The 19,437-nt window shown below is 30.3% G+C and overlaps 4 protein-coding genes across 14 annotated transcripts in view; all 4 read left to right on the top strand.

The window, feature by feature from the left end:
* Nucleotides 1-11,783, top strand: part of LOC144854195 (protein 4.1-like) — a 41,143-nt gene extending 29,360 nt beyond the window's left edge. For 5 of the 9 annotated variants that reach the window (XM_078712104.1, XM_078712101.1, XM_078712108.1 and 2 more), the window contains exons 11-17: nt 644-724; nt 2,813-2,905; nt 5,141-5,257; nt 6,161-6,304; nt 7,430-7,696; nt 8,402-8,482; nt 8,598-11,783. In XM_078712104.1, the coding sequence (XP_078568230.1) occupies nt 644-724; nt 2,813-2,905; nt 5,141-5,257; nt 6,161-6,304; nt 7,430-7,696; nt 8,402-8,482; nt 8,598-8,708 (894 nt within the window). In that variant the 3' untranslated portion in view covers nt 8,709-11,783. The remainder of the gene's footprint in view (nt 1-643; nt 725-2,812; nt 2,906-5,140; nt 5,258-6,160; nt 6,305-7,429; nt 7,697-8,401; nt 8,483-8,597) is intronic. The other 4 variants (XM_078712105.1, XM_078712106.1, XM_078712107.1 and 1 more) reach the window with 4 other exon arrangements.
* The window catches only part of LOC144854231 (small ribosomal subunit protein eS7-like), a 170,900-nt gene that overhangs the window by 106,982 nt on the left and 44,481 nt on the right, over nt 1-19,437 (top strand). Inside the window, exon 6 of one of the 2 annotated variants that reach the window (XM_078712157.1) lies at nt 18,238-18,247. The exons of the other annotated variant lie outside the window; for it this stretch is intronic. The gene's annotated coding sequence lies outside the window, so the exon portion shown is untranslated. Of the gene's footprint in view, nt 1-18,237; nt 18,248-19,437 lie in introns of those variants that run through there. 2 annotated transcript variants of the gene reach the window in all.
* LOC144853600 (cytosolic iron-sulfur assembly component 2A-like) lies at nt 12,514-15,943 on the top strand. Its single transcript, XM_078711330.1, has 5 exons — nt 12,514-12,793; nt 13,092-13,259; nt 13,827-13,876; nt 14,077-14,122; nt 14,627-15,943. The coding sequence occupies exons 1-5, from the start codon at nt 12,733-12,735 to the stop codon at nt 14,722-14,724; spliced, it is 423 nt and encodes a 140-aa protein (XP_078567456.1). The 5' UTR covers nt 12,514-12,732; the 3' UTR covers nt 14,725-15,943.
* Nucleotides 16,731-19,437, top strand: part of LOC144854210 (myocyte-specific enhancer factor 2C-like) — a 56,244-nt gene continuing 53,537 nt past the window's right edge. For both annotated transcript variants that reach the window (XM_078712128.1, XM_078712127.1), the window contains exon 1: nt 16,731-16,821. The gene's annotated coding sequence lies outside the window, so the exon portion shown is untranslated. The remainder of the gene's footprint in view (nt 16,822-19,437) is intronic.

The following is a 19,437-nucleotide window of genomic DNA, read 5'->3' as shown; positions in this document are numbered from 1 at the left end:
GAGGTCCCTGTTTTTGTTTACATGCATATCTTTCAAACTTTTAAAAGCTTTCTGCATCAGTTACATACATGTGACAGAAAAATACAATGCATTCAAGGACCATGTAAAGAAAGTAAATATTGTATAAATAAGTAAATATAATGCTGTATTCTCTTACTGATTCAATTTGAATCTATATATCTAAACAATAATAGCACAGTGATCACTAAATGTTTTATTAATATTGATTACAATAGGATATGAATGTAGCATTATGGGATTGATTAATAAAAACATTAGCATTCAAATGGAATGCTTGTTGACATACTGTAGGTTGACAAATACAAGATCAGTACAATGTATACTACATTTTCTGTCTGAACAATAAATAACCTAGGAAATTATTTGAATTACTAGATACAGTAGTTTGATTAGGATATTTTAACAAATCACATTAATTTTTTAAAGTACTTTTTAAATTTTTTAAATTTACACATAATATATATTTAAATGATATGTTATGTAGTGTTTAGAAAATGACCTAATGAAGTAATTATGTATATATTTATATTAGACAAATTAACTTTAAAATATTACTATTTTGTACTATTGTCTGTCTTTTTCATTCCTTTCATCTCCCAAACCCATCCGCTCGGCCGCTTAGATCCACTACGTCGATTCGGACGAGAGTGACCATGAGACTGGTGTAAACGCAAACAATAACAATTTAAGTTTGCCCAGAAGGGTATGTTTTATTCATAAAACAGCTGCATTATTTCGCATGAGTTGCAAATATGCAAATAAGTTTAGAATTTTAGAATATTATGCTAATGAAATTCTTAGTGCAACTTTAAACTGCTCCCACCCTTTTCTTAATTTCTCGCTTTGATGTTTAAACAATAGTAAACTTATTTGTAGATGGTTGCAAAGACTCACAAACTGTTAATACCACATCAAATCAAGTACAGTGTTTTATATGTGTCGTCAAGATTGTTTGTTTTTTATTGAAATAGACACAACTTAAACCACTGGCACTAACTTTTTATTTCACTTATATTTCAAACATTTTTAAAGTTTCAATTAAAACAACCAGTGATTTTGTAAGTCTTGGATGCATGACGGCTCACAAATATAAAAACACAGAAACATGTTATTAGTTGGTAAAGGAGCTCTGCTTTTTGGGGCAAACAATTAAATAGCTATTCAGATTCTTATTTTTGCCATGGCTTTTTAAAATCTTTTAATAATCTGATTATAAATCATTTTATTAGATATTTTATTCCTAATAAGTACTTCTGATTATCATTTTTTGTACGATTGAATTTTGATGCAATCATTACAAAATTAATAAGTAAAAAAAGTAGTAATGTATTGTTTTATCTACATCATCACTGTCACCCCAGGCTGATGCATATTGTCCATGTTATATTAGTAGTACAGCTCGGATAACTTAGTTCAACCCATTAAATACAGTTCAAAATCCTCATATATCGCATGTGGAATGCAATTTAAGCTTTAAAAAGAGATATCATGTTGTAGTTAATACAATTTGCATAGGTATCACTATGTTCCTTAGAGTATAAACAGTAGTGCTCCTAACACTGTCAAATCCATGTTGAACATTATTATATTTAATGCAAGTTTAATAGTAATTAGATATGAATATGAAGAATGATGAATATTGATATGTTTTACCTAGTTTACATATGCTTTGGTTCAATAACAGAAAATGCAGTGATTTAAAAATAAATGATTAAACTAAAACATTGTCTTGATAGCTGGTGAAATTTAAAAAACAAACAATTGGTTTCGTAACATTATTGATTCTTCTTCATTCGTTAACTCTTTTACTTCAAGGCATATTGCATATGGATATCTATATACTGCCTATCAATATAAATCCTTTTGCTAAGTAGACATCTTTTACTTTGAAAATAATAAATAATAATAACAATCTGTTTTTTCTTGTACTAACAATAAAATATCAAATTGTTTACTATTTGTAATGTAAATGTAGCAATATCGTTTATCTTCTAAAGTGTGTCATCATTATGAGTGTGTCAATTTTAGAGCCAACTTGATAAAAAAGCATTTTCAAAATAGCATGATTTCAGTAAGTGGTAAAGTTATAATTTTGTTTAGCAATAATTGCTAATCAAAATTAATGTTGAGTCTAGAAGAACATAGATTTATATTGACTATTTTGCTACACAATTTTGTAAATGTGTAGCAGCAATAAGGTTATATAACTTTTGATATGCTACACTAGCAAAATGATTCAAATATGATATTCTCAATGTAGTAAACAATGTGTTGAGTACTACATTCAACACACTTAGAACATAAATGATGTGTTGCATATCAGCTACAAATAAAGATATGTAGCTATCACCTCAGGTCATAGGTCGTAGTTTACTTGGTACCTTTAGTAATGCTAGTTTACTATACTGTTCATCACTAGACCACTTTTTCTGCCTGACATTTTTTGGTTTATGCTCTTCATTCTCTAATATGAATGAAGCACGATTGTTTTATTCTATAAATTAAAATAATTGTTAGACTTGAAATGGTATAGCATATACCAATAGTGAAAATAGAGTAGTTTTTTTGAGCTGTTTAGTTTATTTATTGTAATTGTCTGCAGTATATTTAAGTGATTTCAAAAGTGCACTTTGTATCACCTGTATGTAGATTTGTTTTTTTACTATTACAAGCCACAATTATATAATGTAATGTTGCTATTTCTCTTTTGTGTGCATTGTGTACTTTATTGTAATCTTTTGTTCTTTTTTCCATCTTCTTTGCTCGCCCTCACCGGTCGCCGTTGTTACAGGACGTGGATGCGACCTCCGATGAGGGGGAATACGAAGGAGAAGTGTACCCTCAACCACCACCCAAACCAGCACATCAAATGAAGTATATGTCGGTCTGTTATAGCAAATCCATGTTATTAAATTCCTTGGTGTCTATTTTTCCTTAGCTTTTGTTTACAGTGCTTGATACACACAAGTAGTTTATATGTTTGTATAGAGTCTTGAAATTTGCAACCTTTCTCTGCCCTGTTAATCTGTTGTTATATATTGTACATTGTCATTAGATGTTTAATTTTCCCATTCTAAGTCCCCGTTTATTATATATTTAATTTTGTCAATTGCTTTCTAGTGGTTAAATAGTTGCACTAAAGTTAACCAATTCATGATTTAATTCAATTGATATGTAAAAATTACATTAAGGTAAATATGCACTATGTGGTTCAGGAGTTTCCAACCTGATAAGGTCCATAATAACCTAAACTGCAGTATTGTTGTTCATGGTAGGGGCAACCACGGCTTCATTCAGGGACTAATCCAAATTTCTTCAATTGAAGATGAATAATGTTCAAAACAAGTACAGTTTAAAAATGAACTCCAAACATCAGTAAACTCCATGATTTCAATTATATTCAATGATTTGTGGGAGTGATAAAACATTACTGTAGTGGGCTGAGAGACTACCTCAACATCAACATATAATGACGCACAACTCAAATACGCAGAAAGTTATTGCATAGTCCAGTGGTCATGAAAACAAAAGCTCATTATAACCATGGAGGATTATTCCATGCTATAATTCTCCTAGTACATAAAGAATTATTGCTAGTATGATTTTGTGTGAATTACATGATCTTTGGAAACCATTCTCGTTAGGATCAGTGTGCTGTATAATACCACTGAGCATATCATTACCGACTTAAGTATTAAAAAGCATTTGGATTACTTGAGATGGGTACAAGGTTCATTTCAGCTCAGTGCATACAAACTCTTTCTTAGACATCCTACATTTGCAGTTATTTTACGGACAATTGAATCACATTAACGTTATTTGAAATTGACTTGCACTATCTAATTATGAATTGGTTATTGTAAAATATGCCACTGCATGCAATGATTAAACAATAGGTTTATTATCCTATTGGCATGCAGATTGAAATGTAGTATAGTACTCATGAAAATGATTGTTTTTTAAACCTTTTTTTTTTTGCTTGTTTTTTATACAGTACTTTTATTATTTCATTTTATTATTATTTCTTATATTTAAGTTTTATTTTTGATAGATAAATATTTCTTAGATAAGTTTTTGGTTTTTAAGTATTAAGTTTACATTTATTATTATATTATTATAGTATAATTTTCAATTATAGAGTTAGACCAGTAGTGGTACAGGATTGACAATTTGTATCAAAATTTTTATCAATATAAATATGTAGAAAAATTAATTTAAAATTCAATTACAATATCAAAGATGTATCTTGCCTTGCAAAATAATAATGCAATAAAAACTTGTGCTAACCATGTACACATAATTAAAATACATCATCACAAAAGTGAGCAATGTATAAATATTCACTTAGTTTGAAGTCTTGAAATGTTGGTGATATTTTGTTTGGTGGTGCAAGGTCTATGTTTTCTTTTTTTATTTAAAGATTTTAAATTCACAATGCCCCCGAGTATCTCTAGTTATTTTTGCATGTCAATCAGTGTGAACATACTGTACCTATCTATACTATACCTTTATTACATTTCCCAATATACAAACTTTTAGCATGATAAAGTATATATATTAATATTTTTAATTGTATTGAAAATATGTCGGATGTGTTTAGTTGAATTTCTTTTATTGTGAGAGAGAAAAAAAGAAATTTACCTTATGACGTTTATTTAGAATTACCGGAATGTTTGTTTAACTTTACATTTTTTATTCACAGTTTAATGTATACATATTTCTTCTTTTTTTGGTGTGTAATATATTTATAACTTTATTATTTAAAATCCGACATAATTATTATAGATTACATTGGAATCTGAAGATTTAAAATGGATTACTACAGCATGAGAACATTTTTATCAATGTCTAACTAACCTATTGTGTGTGTTTTTTGTATACCTTTTTTAAAATTTATAATTTAAAATGTAAATACAGACATAGTATGCTTTATTATATCATGTAATGTTTTAGTTTTCTTAACTTCTATATTTATTCATATGTTGTATACTAATTAACAAAAATATGGAGAAATTCAAACTTTTAACATAAACAATATAGAATATTAGTACTAATAATTCTATATTATTTGTCAATCATATAAAGGTGACTAATAAGTAAAATGTCTTGCCATTCACAGCACTCTGCTGACAATATAACAGAGGGTGAATATCCAAATGAAGACAACAACATGAAATATGAAGTGACAACCAAGACAACAACTACCCGTTATGAATATCAACAATCATATCCTGATGTAAGTATCTGTGAATATGGCTTTGTCAAAGGAAACTTATATAAACACAAATATGTTAGTTCTGAAGCAGAATTTTTATTCTTATAAACGTATTACTTATTATTTCAATTATTTGTATTAATATTTCAAGGAATGATTTAAATGAGTCATTCTTTGGTATATTAGTATTGTATACAATTTTGTCGACCTACAAATAGATTAGCAAACAATACTGTACTATTTGTGCTATTGGTACTGTACTATTTGTGCTATTGGTACTGTACTATTTGTGCTATTGGTACTGTACTATTTGTGCTATTGGTACTGTACTATTTGTGCTATTCGTATTTTACTATTTGTGCTATTCGTACTGTACTATTTGTGCTATTCGTACTGTTTATAATATCCTTTCTCGTGGATAAATTATTTTAATATGATAATATTTTTTAAAGAAGACTATAACAACATCAAGGTAAATCAAGTCAGTTGTATATAGTGAAGTCAGAATAATACAAATTGAGAAAGTAAACTGTACCAATAGTAGATTGAATAATTATGTAACAGTTCTTTTAAAAATTAATACCTTATATGTGGTAAATTTACAAATCCTCTTATCAGTGGTGTTTGGTTACTAGCATGGTGGTATTCTTGACTTTCAATATATATATACTTTTTTATTGTGTTTTCTTTTGTCTTATTTGTAATGGCATGTATTGAAATTATTCATATATAATTATTGGAATCCAATCAAGAATGCTCAAGAAAGGAATAATTGATATTTCATTTAAACATGAGTTTCTGGAACCCTGCCCCACATCCCTACCTCCATTTGTTCAGTGTGCAAATCTATTTTTTTTACTATGCATTTTTTTCTTTGTGGGCATCTTTTGTATTGGTGTTTCATACTTATGTTTTACATGATAGCAAGTGAACGAGGAAGTCAAGTGTGATCTTGCGGCAGCTGATGAGGATGTACCTCCATCAGAGCTTCCCGCCCCACCATTGGTTGACGAGGGTGATCCCTCCACTCCCTCTGGTGCAGTTGCAGCTCCAGTTGCCAGGGCTAAGGTGATGCATCATAACCAACGGTCATCACTAACCATTGCATGGCTTTTAATTGCATCATTATTACAGTTTTTTTTTATCATTAATGTGAACACATGCTTATAATAATCCAAGCATTACAAAGCCATTATTAATAATATTGTATGATAAACAAAAATTAATAACCTAGTATTCATATTGGCCTAGTTTAATGTTTTGAAGTTCTTTGATAGTTAAAATATCATTAGTTTACACAGCATCATTTCATTTCATACTTTGATAAGCACCCACGATTTCTAATTTTAATCAGCAATTAATCTACTTATATTAATCTACTTACCATAAATGATTAAATAAGCGTCTGAGTTTATTATGTACTACAGTTAAAAAAATGGAAGCCAAATTATATATTTTGCACCATTTTTTAACATTAGTTTAAATTTAAACAAAATGAAGCATACTCCTTGACTGTTGTTCTGGCAGTTTAATTCGAGAATAAGAACTTAAAACTAGAGTTCCAGTGTATACAGTTCACTCATGTGTAGTTTAAAAGAATAGGCTGTTACTCTGCTGTACTGGATCATTTCAGCACCTGTCATTTATGGTAGGCACTGTACTGTGACTGCCATGTGTCCAGAGAGGATCTAATCCAAATGATGTACACAAACAAACGTGGAACTTATGTTACGAACTACACATTAATTATCCGTTCTCAAATAAGCAGCTCCTATTAATGGCTGCAGTCAACAAAATTGTTCATACTGAAAAATTGAATAATCAAACATTGCACTTATTTTATTGTTTATGGTAACCTCAGTTGCTTTGAATTTGTTATACATAAAATATGAAGACATAACTTTTGTTTGTACTTTTGATAACATAACATTGAGAATATTGCCGACGGACAATTTACTTTCATTGCAGTAAGGTTTGATTGGCAATAATGAAACATTTAATCAATTCATACTCTTACGCTATCAGCCATATAATCACACTTGGTTATTACTTATAGCAATACATTACATCTTAAAATTGTTATTTTTGTGAAAAAAGAGATACTTTTATATTATTAACCCTTCTGACCAGACATTACAGTAAGAAGATAATAACCACTGTATTTAATTTGATGGTCTAATTTTTATAACTTAGGATGATGATGATGACATGATGGTTGCACCTGCCCCAGCATATGATGGCGTACCAGAAGTAAAGACGGCGATGCTTAAGTACCAGACTGGTGAGGACGATGATCGTCAGAAGACAACAGAGGTACCGTATGTGCACACAGAGAACACTACCATCACTTATGAGAAGGATGGGACAGCTGTCGATGGCCATGATCCAGGGATGCTGATTAGTGCCCAGACACTGACCAGTGAATCTCATATGACCACTACCACAACACACATTACAAAGGTAGTGAAATGCTCTTTTCTCAGTTAATATTTTGATTGTTCTTTATGGACCTAACGATGAAAAATTAGTTCAAACGACAATTACAAGTGTCTAAAGTAGGTGATGCAATTTTTATCTTTTATGACTATGTTATCTTAACTTTTCTTTTTTCTTCAGCCTAGTATTTTAATTAAAGAGACTATCTATATATTATCCCACCTAGAGGACTATTTCAGTCTCTTCGGTATTTATCTACACATTCATCGTGTACTCACCTGAGCTGTCAGGGTTGTAGTACTCGTGGATGAATATGTATTAAGAATTTACTTCTGTCTTGTACTGTGTCTTCGTTTCGAGAGAGCGATTCCTCTTCCTCGTGCCTCAACCCCTGGTGCTGGTCATGACGTATTTTGCCATTGGCCAGTCCCAGGGTCGGATTTGGGAGTTGGCGTAGGCCACGCGATTGGCTTTGACGTATAGATGATGTAACCACTAGCCAATCCTCCAGGCACTACAATCCTCCCTGTTTTATTTTTGTTGTTTCTTGCCCCCCTGACTATTCTTGAACTGGTCTCTTCTAAGAGGGCAGGTATTTGTACAAATTTGATTTGCATTGATGCGTCAATTCACCATGAGCATCTTATGGCGCACAATAACTTTACATTATTGTTTGTTATTTGACAACATACACAGTATAAGATAAAAATAAATCTTTTTTTCCATTAGACTGTAAAAGGTGGTGTTACCGAGACCAAAGTAGAAAAGAAAATCATCATTCAAGGAGATGGTGATATTGATCATGATAGGGTAAGTTTTATTTTGTTTACAAAACATTACACTTGAGTATCAATAAATCATTATTTGCAAACCTTTACAAAATAAGAGAATATATTAAGTAAATTGATTGATATGTTTCTTTTAGGTCCTAGCTGAAACTTTGGCCGAAGAGCAAGAACGTAACCCTGATTTTACCGTCACTAAAGTGGTTGTACACAAGGAAGGTGAAGAGTTCTCAAACGGCATTCAGGATTGATTGTCAAACACGAACCAGGCATTTACATGATGCTTTGATGCACCGAATGTGGATCACAATGTTGTTTGATGTCTTTGAGTGGTTTACTGTCCAAATGATCAATTTTATAATTGTCTTCGTTGCTCAAATCACACCCTATCTATCATTTTCTTGTTTAATACTGTGATGCATGGATCAAAACTGTGTTGTACATTTCTGTTTGATGAAGCATTGGTAATAAACTGTTTAGTAAATCTAAGTGTACAAATAATAATTAAAATAAAGTAGGTAAGTTAATGGGACATTCATTGACACCTCATTCTTTGTACTGTATCTCCATATGGTATTATATGTCCAATATCATAGGAGAATTCTGTAATACAGTGTCGTGTATCACCTGTGGTGCCTGTATTATGCTACGGTTAGGTTAGCCTATGATACAGGTGTTGCATATTGTACATATGTGACACTGTATCACACAATTTTCCTATGATACTGTACAATGTATAGATATAGTACCTAGAATCAGCTGACATACTGTGACATTTTTTTTAAAGTAGTTAGTAAAACATTCAGTATTGACATCAGGTATATAGGGTTTTTATGGCACTTTTTGTAGATCTTAAACAGTGTGAAATAGCAATCAAGAAACTGTAGAATCTTGATAATAGTAAATTCACCACACCACTAATATATGATATTTGATTTTATAAGCCACTGCAATTTATATGATGATTGTTTTTTCATACAATAAAGAGAATCTAATATTTGTTGCCAAAGTAATTCAGTATCAGAAATAGATAATTATATATAAATATGTAATATGAATGTCCCAAGCATTGAATTGTGTGATTATTATGAATTAGGCCTATTTGTTGATGCAATTTTAAATTTATATTCTTTAGTAAAGCTAATGAGAATTTAATAACTTAATTTTTAATCAAACTTCGACTGTAAAAAAAATGGTTATGTTGCCGTAATTTTGCTTTAAAATACTAATTACTCACAGCACCACCTAGATATAGGCCTCTCTTTGATGAACATCTTTGGTTAGTTGACATTGCACGCTTGAATAATTGTTCTATAGCACCCTACATTTTTATTTTAGATTTTGGCCTAGCAGTAGTAGTTTGTTTATAGCAAGAATTCATATTTGTCATAACACAAAATAATCTACATAAAATCCAAGTGGACGACACTGTTTTTTCAATTTCATAATAATTTCATTTTAGGTTCTATGCTTGTGATAATGTTTTATAAAAAATAATTTTAAACACATGTAGAAAGCATATGGTGTATAATGTATACACAGTTGCAGCTAATGCTAGCTATTTTAACTACTTTTAGTGTGAACATTATCTGAACACAATTTTTGCATTGGTTTTTTTTTTATCCATGAAAATTAAAGAGCTGAAAGGTTTCTGTGATTATTTTATGTTCTTTAATGTTATTTTTTTTACTTTGTACTTTAAATGTTACAAAGAGAATGTATTTAATTCATTATCAACACAGTCAAAGTAATTGTCCCATATAATTTTTTTTAAGTAATGGCATGTATTTTCATATGTTATTTTTTTGGACTCTGCTTATATTGTCTTCCTTTTAGTGAATTATTTTGAGTTTCCTAAATTTGATTTTTTAAATTATACAAAGTCAGTGAGTACAGTATAGTACCATGTTTTAAATTGTATGATACAAGTAAAAACAAACAACTTTTGTTTTAAAATTAAATAAAACGATTGGACAAGTAATGATTAATAATTTAGCTAAAAACTTCTTTTTGAAATAATTGAAACAGTGTTTGTGTAGAATTTAAATAATACAGCACCCTGTTAATGTTTTATTGAAATGTTATTTAACCTTGTAAATTGGATTATCTAAGTTATTTAAATAAATAATTCATATATAAATGTATATTAAACAATTTTAATTGGTAGATCCAAAAAAATATATAATTGTTCAGTAATCTTTGTAATTACAGTGAAAATTGACAGTTATGTTTATTAATGTTTTATTTTTATTATATTTTTGTTGTTCCTGATATGAGGTGTATTTATTCATCAGTAGCTGTTGCAAAATAGTTCTTGAAATATAGTTTTTGAAATTATTATTATTAAATCAACCTTAATTTCTTTTATATTTTAAATGAACAACTATTTTAAATAATTAAGATTTTTTTAACCTGTGCAATTAGAGTATTAATTACTATTTTAGATGACCCAAATAATTATTGTTAGCCTGCTGTATTTAAATGATAATTTTATAAAACAAATGAATTGAAATTTGTTCAATGCTTCATTCACAAATCCAACAAAAGCTTTTCATATTTTAAAAATATAATACACCTACTGTGAATGTCAAAAGCCCCTAGGCCCAAAAAAAAATATGGTACTTGGAATTTGATAATCACCAATCAAATGGTGTTTTAACCAATATTATGATTTCTATTCTGCATTATTACAGGTGTTAGGTAATTGTTTTTTTACCATTTTTTTACCATTGAGCTCTAACAAGATTTACCAATGCTATTTGCTTGTGATTGTTTTTACAATGGAAGATGTAATATAATATCAATTATTATGCTCTTAGATATATTAACAAGATTATATTTCAAGTTTGATATGATGATTTTACTCTAAAACAAAATATTATTGTGAATGTACAGTATTTTGTATCCAGTCCGACCAAAAATCGTAAAAGATATCAGTGAGTAAGTTACAATATTGAACAAAATTGGTTTTAATGATTATTATCAATCAACAATATGTAAAAATCTTTCAAAATAATTAATTTTGTTTGTGTGCTTTTGTTTTTATCAGTCATTTGCTTAAGTAAAGTTAAATTAGTTTCATAATAATGCCATCCTTTAGGTATAACGTTCTTCTTATTGCCTAACCATGGCTGTTTTAGATGTTTATTCGACAAGAGTTTCTCATTCTCTACACGTTTTTTACTACATAACGGTATAAAAACATTTAAACTTTGAGATTACGTTGTTTATTGTATGATTAATGATAAACTATATGAATCTGTAATGTAATTTTGTCTTTTGTCTGCTATTATTGTGGTCAATAAATTGTAGTATGGTCAGTGAAATTGTGGTCAGTGTGTTTAATTGAATATATATATTCATTTGATCATAAATAGTAAATGTTACAGCAGAATCTTCATCCTTGCAACCATTGACATAATTTATGCCATTCATCAACACTATTCTTGTGCGTTTTGCCATCCCTGCCATGCAATCAACACAAAATTTCTTTTTGATAGGTACAGCAATTACTTGTACGGTAGGTCTATTTTCCCCATGTAGTACTATTTTGGTACAACACCCCTTAATTTTCTCCAATCCATTAAGATGTTTTTTCCCCCAAAACATAAAAATAAAAAATACAATCTTGAATAATAGAGGCTATTTTGTAGCTTTAATAAAGTTATTAACTTTTACACAAAAATTGAAGTAAAATAGTGATAATTATTATTTCAGTTATAAAAATCAAAATCATTTGGGTAAATAGTTTTTTAGTGAAAGTGGGTAGTTTTTTAGTGAAAGTGAATAAATATTATGTGACATTAAAATGATTGGCCTATTTATTAAATTTGATTTAGTAATACATCTGCTTCCTTTACAAAAAAAAACATCCGAAATGCGCGCGTGCATACAGCGTGATCAAGCGTATAGGAAGTGCGTATCGGAAATGCGTATCAGGCGCGTAGTAGTATAAACAGGGGCTTGGGCCGCGCCGCCGGTAACCAATCAAGTTTAACCAGATTTTATATTCGGCTTATTTCTCATCTCTGGTAAACACACAAAGTGGCCGTAGAGAGCGTGTGTAAACTTTTGGGCTAATCGTGTTTTTATTTCACAGTTAGTAAGGGTAGGTAGACAGGCCTGATTACCGGTGTAGTGCGAAGTATTTTGAACCGAGGAAGGCCTAGCCTATAAGCTGGGAAAGAATTAAATTCAGCGCAAATACTTTTTATGGCAATATGTAGGCGAAATAGAAACGTTTTTGGTTTAATAAAAAAAGTTAATTAAATAAGAATGGCATCCGTTCATGCAGAAAAAAGTGATACCTGTGAAGAAGTAGCATTGGATGTTTTCGGTGAGTTTATTAATAGTAATACAGTATTATTACCATACGAAACTAGGGCCTATGCCATCTTTATTCTTGAGTCGGACCATTACACTTAGAAAGATCGTTTCGGTGGCCAACAGTTTCACTGCACTGCTGCTGTCCTGGTTAACTTTTTCCTTCATATCGGTCGCGGTTTTTATGGAACGCCAATGATGCCAAACTCAAACTGTCATAATTCAAATTTCTTGCATTTGCACATCCTTGACCTTGTGGTTTGCAACCTCATTTTTTTCTTCAGTTTTATTATATTGTTTATTATTTGCAGATCTCATAAAAGACATAAGGGACCCAGAGAAAGTAGAAACATTGGAAGAACTAAATGTTGTCAGTGAAGATTGCGTAACAGTGAAGAGGTTGTATGGTAAAGAGGGCTACCTAGTTACTATCAACTTCACACCAACAGTTCCACACTGTTCGTTAGCAACTCTTATAGGTATAATTACTGATTACCCAACTACACTATCAAACTATATGCGAAAAAAAAATGTGATGTTCCCATGGACATGATGAAGGCATATCACAACCATATTTAGGAATATCACCACCATATTTGGGCACTTCACACCTTTTTTTTGTCAAACTAGTTTGATAGTATAGACAGATCTTTACATGGTTTTCTGTAGCAATTATATACTTGTCATCCCTACCAATATGTATAGAGTTGCGTGTGACGTGACTATAGATATCTGTATCTATCAAATTATGTATGAATAAACAGATTATTAAAAACAAATATTTAGTGATCTTTTGAAATTTTAGTTGTTTTTATTGAAAATTATTCCCTTTTTTAAAATGACTACTTCAATAAGCCTATTCCAAACCATTTGTAACCTTGGAGTCACTCAGGCAGGTTGAACGCATTTTTGGTTGTGCAACCACGCAGCGCCACCTACCGTCGCGACGCGTCGTGACGTGAACTCTATACGGTAGGCTACTGATTTTCACTTTCCCTAGCACTACGACTACCACAGGTTTTCAAATAAAATATTTGTTTTTATAGGTTTGTGTCTTCGAGTAAAGTTACAAAGGTCACTGCCATATCGACACAAGGTAATTTCATAAGATCTTTTAAATATGCTCTAATGAAATTGTAGAAAATAACATATATGTAAAAAAATGTTGTGATACTGTTTATGAAATGTAATTATAAATATGTTAAATATTCAATATTATTCTCTCCATCCTCCATCCTTGTATGATCTTGTAGGTTAGATGTTTCCAAATAAACAATTCTGAATATTTCTTTTCAGGTTGACATTTTTATTACTGAAGGAACACATGTTACAGAAGAAGATAGTAAGAAATGTTTGATTATAAGCAAAAAATTTGGAATGAAAATATGGAAATAAAATGTTATTGTAGCGCTGCCATCTCTAAGAGAAAAAAGCTAATACACTGATAACGTAAAGTCACTGCTAATATTGAAACATTACTTGCGCTTACTAAGTATGTTTGAATGAAATAATGAACACAATTTTTAAATTTGTTTATTTCATACGCATCCAACAGCGAGTAACTTGCCACTTGCAGGATGGATAAACTATTTAATAATTTATCGTGCTTATAAACTCATTCTCGCTCGCATTTGAGGCTTAGGGAGTGGAGTTGAAAGAGTTGTGAGTTACATCCCTGGCACTAGGTCAGGATTGAACCCCGGACTTTGGGAAGGCAAGCACGTTAAACACCAAGCTACAGCTCCACTACTATCCTTCCACATATTTATGTACAATAGAAAATTTGAAATAGGACTACAGGTATTATATTTTAGTGTCACTAATAAACTATTTTGATTATTTTCAGTCAACAAGCAAATAAATGACAAAGAAAGAATAGCAGCAGCAATGGAGAATCCAAACCTGAGAGAACTTGTTGATAGTTGTCTGAAGGAACGTGATTGAATCGGCAGCATCAGGTTCATTTACAAATAAAACACTCTACTACCTCTTAAATGTAACGGTGCTGTACTACCAACAGAAAAAGTGATGCATTGGTAGACTATAAATTCATATTAAACTGTATGAACTCCTTGAAAGAATATGGTCTATGCCAGTTTATCCAATTAAGTTAATTACTGTAGGCTTATGTCGACCTAGAACTCGAATTCACATTTTGTTAAAATAAAAACATTTGATAGAGTCCCTTTTTCTTTTTCCCTACACCTTTTATCAGGTATTCTAAACTTATATTTTATATTAAATAGTGTAATGAAATGTAAAGCACAAGTTATATCTAAGAGCACAGGGTATATCAGAGGTTGTTATAGTATCATTTACTACTTGACATAAACATAATGAATTATATAGCACAAATATTATGCAATAACATTGGATCATTACGGTAAAATGGTGCCTCCTTTATAAGGTTGTGCCAAAGGAGGGATTTTACTGTAGTTTAACATTATCAAACTTGCACAAATGACTCATAGTTCAAATTGGTATTGTCTTTCAAAAAATATATTAAATAAATAAAGACCAACTCATTTTGATTGGAGGCAGGGAAGAGTGATTCTTCCCTGATTGAAAGTTATCTTAAGCCCAGGGTTTTCTAAGCCCAGTAAAGGTTTCTTAAAGCCAGTAAAGGTTTTTAAGTTAGTTTAAGGAAGTACTTATACTGGAGTCGAGTTTATTTAGTAATAAGACTGAGACAGTACATTATGATTATTATCGAAGAAGACGTTATTGTATATTAGTAAAATTTGCTTTGATACTAAACGACTAGGTAGTTACAGTTTATTTTATTTTTTTTTAAATGTATTTTTATCTGTATAAATGGTAAATAAAATATAATGATGATGCAATATAATATTACTGGTATGCCAAATTGCATGCCAGAAATTGTAAATACGTCAGTACATGAGTATTGTGAATGAGGTCAACCAGAATTCATCTAAAGCTTTGTTTCCACTAGTAGGACATTACATCTTTAAATCAAGATAGAAAAAAAAGATTGATCAACAAAATTGTAATCCAAAAGACTTGATTAAATAATATACATTTCTCTTCTGGTTGGTTACTCTGGCAGCCTGAACCACAATCTCTAGTATTTTTTTGTATAATATTATAAATTGATTTAATTGTTTAAAAAGATTTGTCACCAAAATATATGTTATTTCAAACATGTTGTTGTTTGTGTGTAATGTATATAAATTGACTTGGATGTATATTTGGTATGTTGTTATACTGTATTAAAACTAAGATAGAAAATCATACAGAGACAAAATAATATAAATTTGAAATAGACCTTTCAACGTTTAAAACATATTCTTTTTTTAAATCGCAGACAAATCATTATATCTGTTAAAACGAATAGTAAAATACAATTACTATATTAATTCATTGGTCCTGTTAGCCAAAATAATTTTAAGTGCGCCATCAAAGATTTTCAAGATTAGGCATTTCCCAAATATGGTTTGATGACGCATGTTCCAACTAAAGCAATGACGTAAATCGGTTGCCAGCGCTACTAAAAAAAATATCTTGAATATGTATTGAAGAAACAAAATGGCAACTTCTCTAAACTAACCAGTTATATATCAAATTATGTTTTATGTAAAATCGCTTAATTTCGAGATGCGATATTTGTAAAATAAACGATGTAAACATGCTACTATAATTTCGGGAAACCACCTCCTCAAAATAGGACATCGATTGCTCTGAAATTTGCATATATTATGGGGCAAATTAGGAAAATAAGTCCGTTAACAAATCCTTCTAAAACACATACATTTAAATGAAACAGTTCAAGTATGATTAAGTATAATTCTAGAATTAATTGTTTTGTTTGAAAAATGTCCTATTATTTAAAATGTTTGAATAAATATACTTATGAGGCTTATGTTGGAAAAACCAATCCGCGGATGAACACTAACATGATTGGGAAGTTAACAGACATTTTCATCAGTGGTGGTATTCCGAAAGGTCTGAGTTGTTTTTGACTAAAAATAGCACAAACTGTCTACGACAACATTCAACGTAGTTTGTCTACAACTTTGCTTGGTGAGTAAAAATAGATACTTGGAGTAGTGTTCTACGTTTGTATTGTAAGCAATGTGTCATTTTGTTTGGAAGGAAACACATTTTATCGTTGAATATTAGCGCTAAGTGTATAGCGTAGCTCCAAAATACTACAGGCCTAGAATACATGATGGGCTTGCGATAGAGGCTAGCCTGGCCTTGCATCCTTCCTTATTTATTTTTCACAGTAGCAATACGCAGTAGGATAATGTAGCTAAAGCCTATGTATATTTGTATAAAACTAAATGCATTTGACTATATAAGACCTTATGAATAGTACGCCTCTATTTTAATGTTTAAAAAAATGCAGAACTTAGTGATTGTACGTAGAGAGCTAGCTGGGTGAGGGTGGGTGGTGTAGGCTAAATTTTTGTACACCGTTTTATTGTTATTATTTAGTTACTGGATTTATTGATTAATAATTTTAACGTTTTCATCATGATTGATTATAAATAAATGATGATAATAATATGCATGGTTGGTGGGCTGTACAATGTACTGTAATCTTGATTGATGTGTTGTTTAAAATAATAATGAAAATACATTAGAGGTAGGCTGGGTGATTGGCAACACAACAGGTAAATTGAATCTCAATTTACTGTAACTAATTTTTCTTTTTATACATTTCAGGTGTAGCATTTTAAAAAATATTGTTACTTTTAATTATTTTGAACAAATTTATGTCTACCTGTACATTCTAGCTGAATATTATGATATGATATATCATTGCTATAAAATTATAGTATAAAACCATCCTTAACAAAACTGATTCTGGAATACCCTACTACTGTATACCAACAGGATGTGCATTGTGGTATACTGTACTGTGTAAAGGAAGTGTGTTCGCCCAATATGCTTTCTTAAAATATTATCAGTCACTAGTTACATAATTTTGTAGTTATTTCCTTAAATCGATTTGGGATTCGTGTTACAGGATCTAAACAGCAAGAACAGAAATGCGAATAGTACTTATTTATGATGTAATAAGTCTTGGGTCCTACAATATGGCATCAGAAAAGTGAAAGATCCATAATGTGCTATTTTTTAACTACAGTATCTTCACTAAATTATTCCAAATCTTGGAATCAAAATGTTGATTCTCATGTACTATACTGTAAATAAGCAGATTAGTTTGAACTTGAATAGTTTATGTTGATACAGTATTTCCGGTGTTTTACATACAAATATTAATTACATTACATCTCTTCTGGTTTAGCTAACCCATATTTTTTGTGTTCTTTGACTTAGCCGTTATCAAAGATTTACGACTAGTAATGTTTAGACTATCTATATACTAGCACTTAAATTCAATTTTTTGTAATTCTGTTATTAATATGGTAGTAAATTGTAAACTGAACATCATCATGATTGTAACCTACTAATTGACTATCAGTACAAATGAGGAATACTGTACATTGTGAAAAGTACACATACAGTACACAGTAGTAGACATATAAACAAACAAATCATGTTTACTATAAAAAGCAATTTTTATAGTAGTAGTAATCTGTAGTGTACTGTATTAAGAATACTTCAGTATGTATTGCTAATAATATTTTGTAGAAAAAACTTCCATTTTAAAATATTTACATGGCTAGCTGGTATGATGTGTGCAAAAACAATGTACCATAGTATTAGTACTGATACTCCCATGCCTTAAGTAGGCTTCAGAAAGAAAAGTTCACTAAACCTAACAGTAGTCAGTAGTATAGGCCTAATAGTACTTGTAGTATACCATATTGTACCTCATCAGTGCAACCACTGAGGAGGTATGGATACAAACTGATAATGCATACAGTACTGTACATGAACCTGGCACTTTACAGTACAATACATTGATTAAAATTTGTAAATATGATTGTGTAGATTTGCTTACACTGATGAACCAACACCAAAAGTAATAGTTGTTGGTACAGTACTTCCAACCTAAAACATATCCTGATAATGTTGTACATAATTAAATTTACACCTTGGGTGGTAATGTAATATTTAATATACTATCAGTAAACATCATTTTTATTCTGTTACTTGGATGTGGAAAGCTTTTCCATAATGTTCATTTAACATACACATAAAAGCCACAACTTCTTTCTAATGACCTGTTTTGTATAGACAGTATTATGTATATTCTACCTTATGGGAACATGATGTGTGAAGGTTACATTATACTCAAATGAATTTTTGGTTGATAAAAACTATAAACATAATATGATAAGTTTAGTTTTGTAAAAATAACATTGGTCATGACTGTGATGGAGGTCACACATATTACATGCTAACAATAGAAATCAATACAAACAGACTGGGTATAGAAATGTATTTTTTTGGGATATCGGTCTACACAAAGTAGGTGTAAATTGTAAATTGATGATTAGTATTTCTGTTATAATACTGTACTTATGATTACTATAGAAAATGGTCTAGAGTTATTACAATAAGAAACACACATTGCTAAGTCTATTACGTGCCTAGCTTACCTGGATAAACCGATAAATGCCATAAATTTATTTGATACAGTACAGTTCTAAATTGATTTTACCCATATTTTTAACCAATAAATGATCTGTGATGATTGTGAAAGCAATTATTAAATCATTA

This window comes from Antedon bifida, chromosome 10, assembly GCF_963402885.1.
Source record: "Antedon bifida chromosome 10, ecAntBifi1.1, whole genome shotgun sequence".
NCBI classification, from domain to species: Eukaryota; Metazoa; Echinodermata; class Crinoidea; order Comatulida; family Antedonidae; genus Antedon; species Antedon bifida.
The sequence above is the reverse complement of the archived record's forward strand: the minus strand, read 5'-3'. Positions and strand labels throughout refer to the sequence as shown.

Coding starts and splice junctions, on each gene's coding strand:
- LOC144853600 (XM_078711330.1), top strand. CDS start 12,733: ATGGCATCCGTTCATGCAGAAAAAAGTGATACCTGTGAAGAAGTAGCA. Junction 12,794..13,091: donor AGTAGCATTGGATGTTTTCG/GTGAGTTTATTA, acceptor TATTATTTGCAG/ATCTCATAAAAGACATAAGG. Junction 13,877..14,076: donor CACTGCCATATCGACACAAG/GTAATTTCATAA, acceptor ATTTCTTTTCAG/GTTGACATTTTTATTACTGA.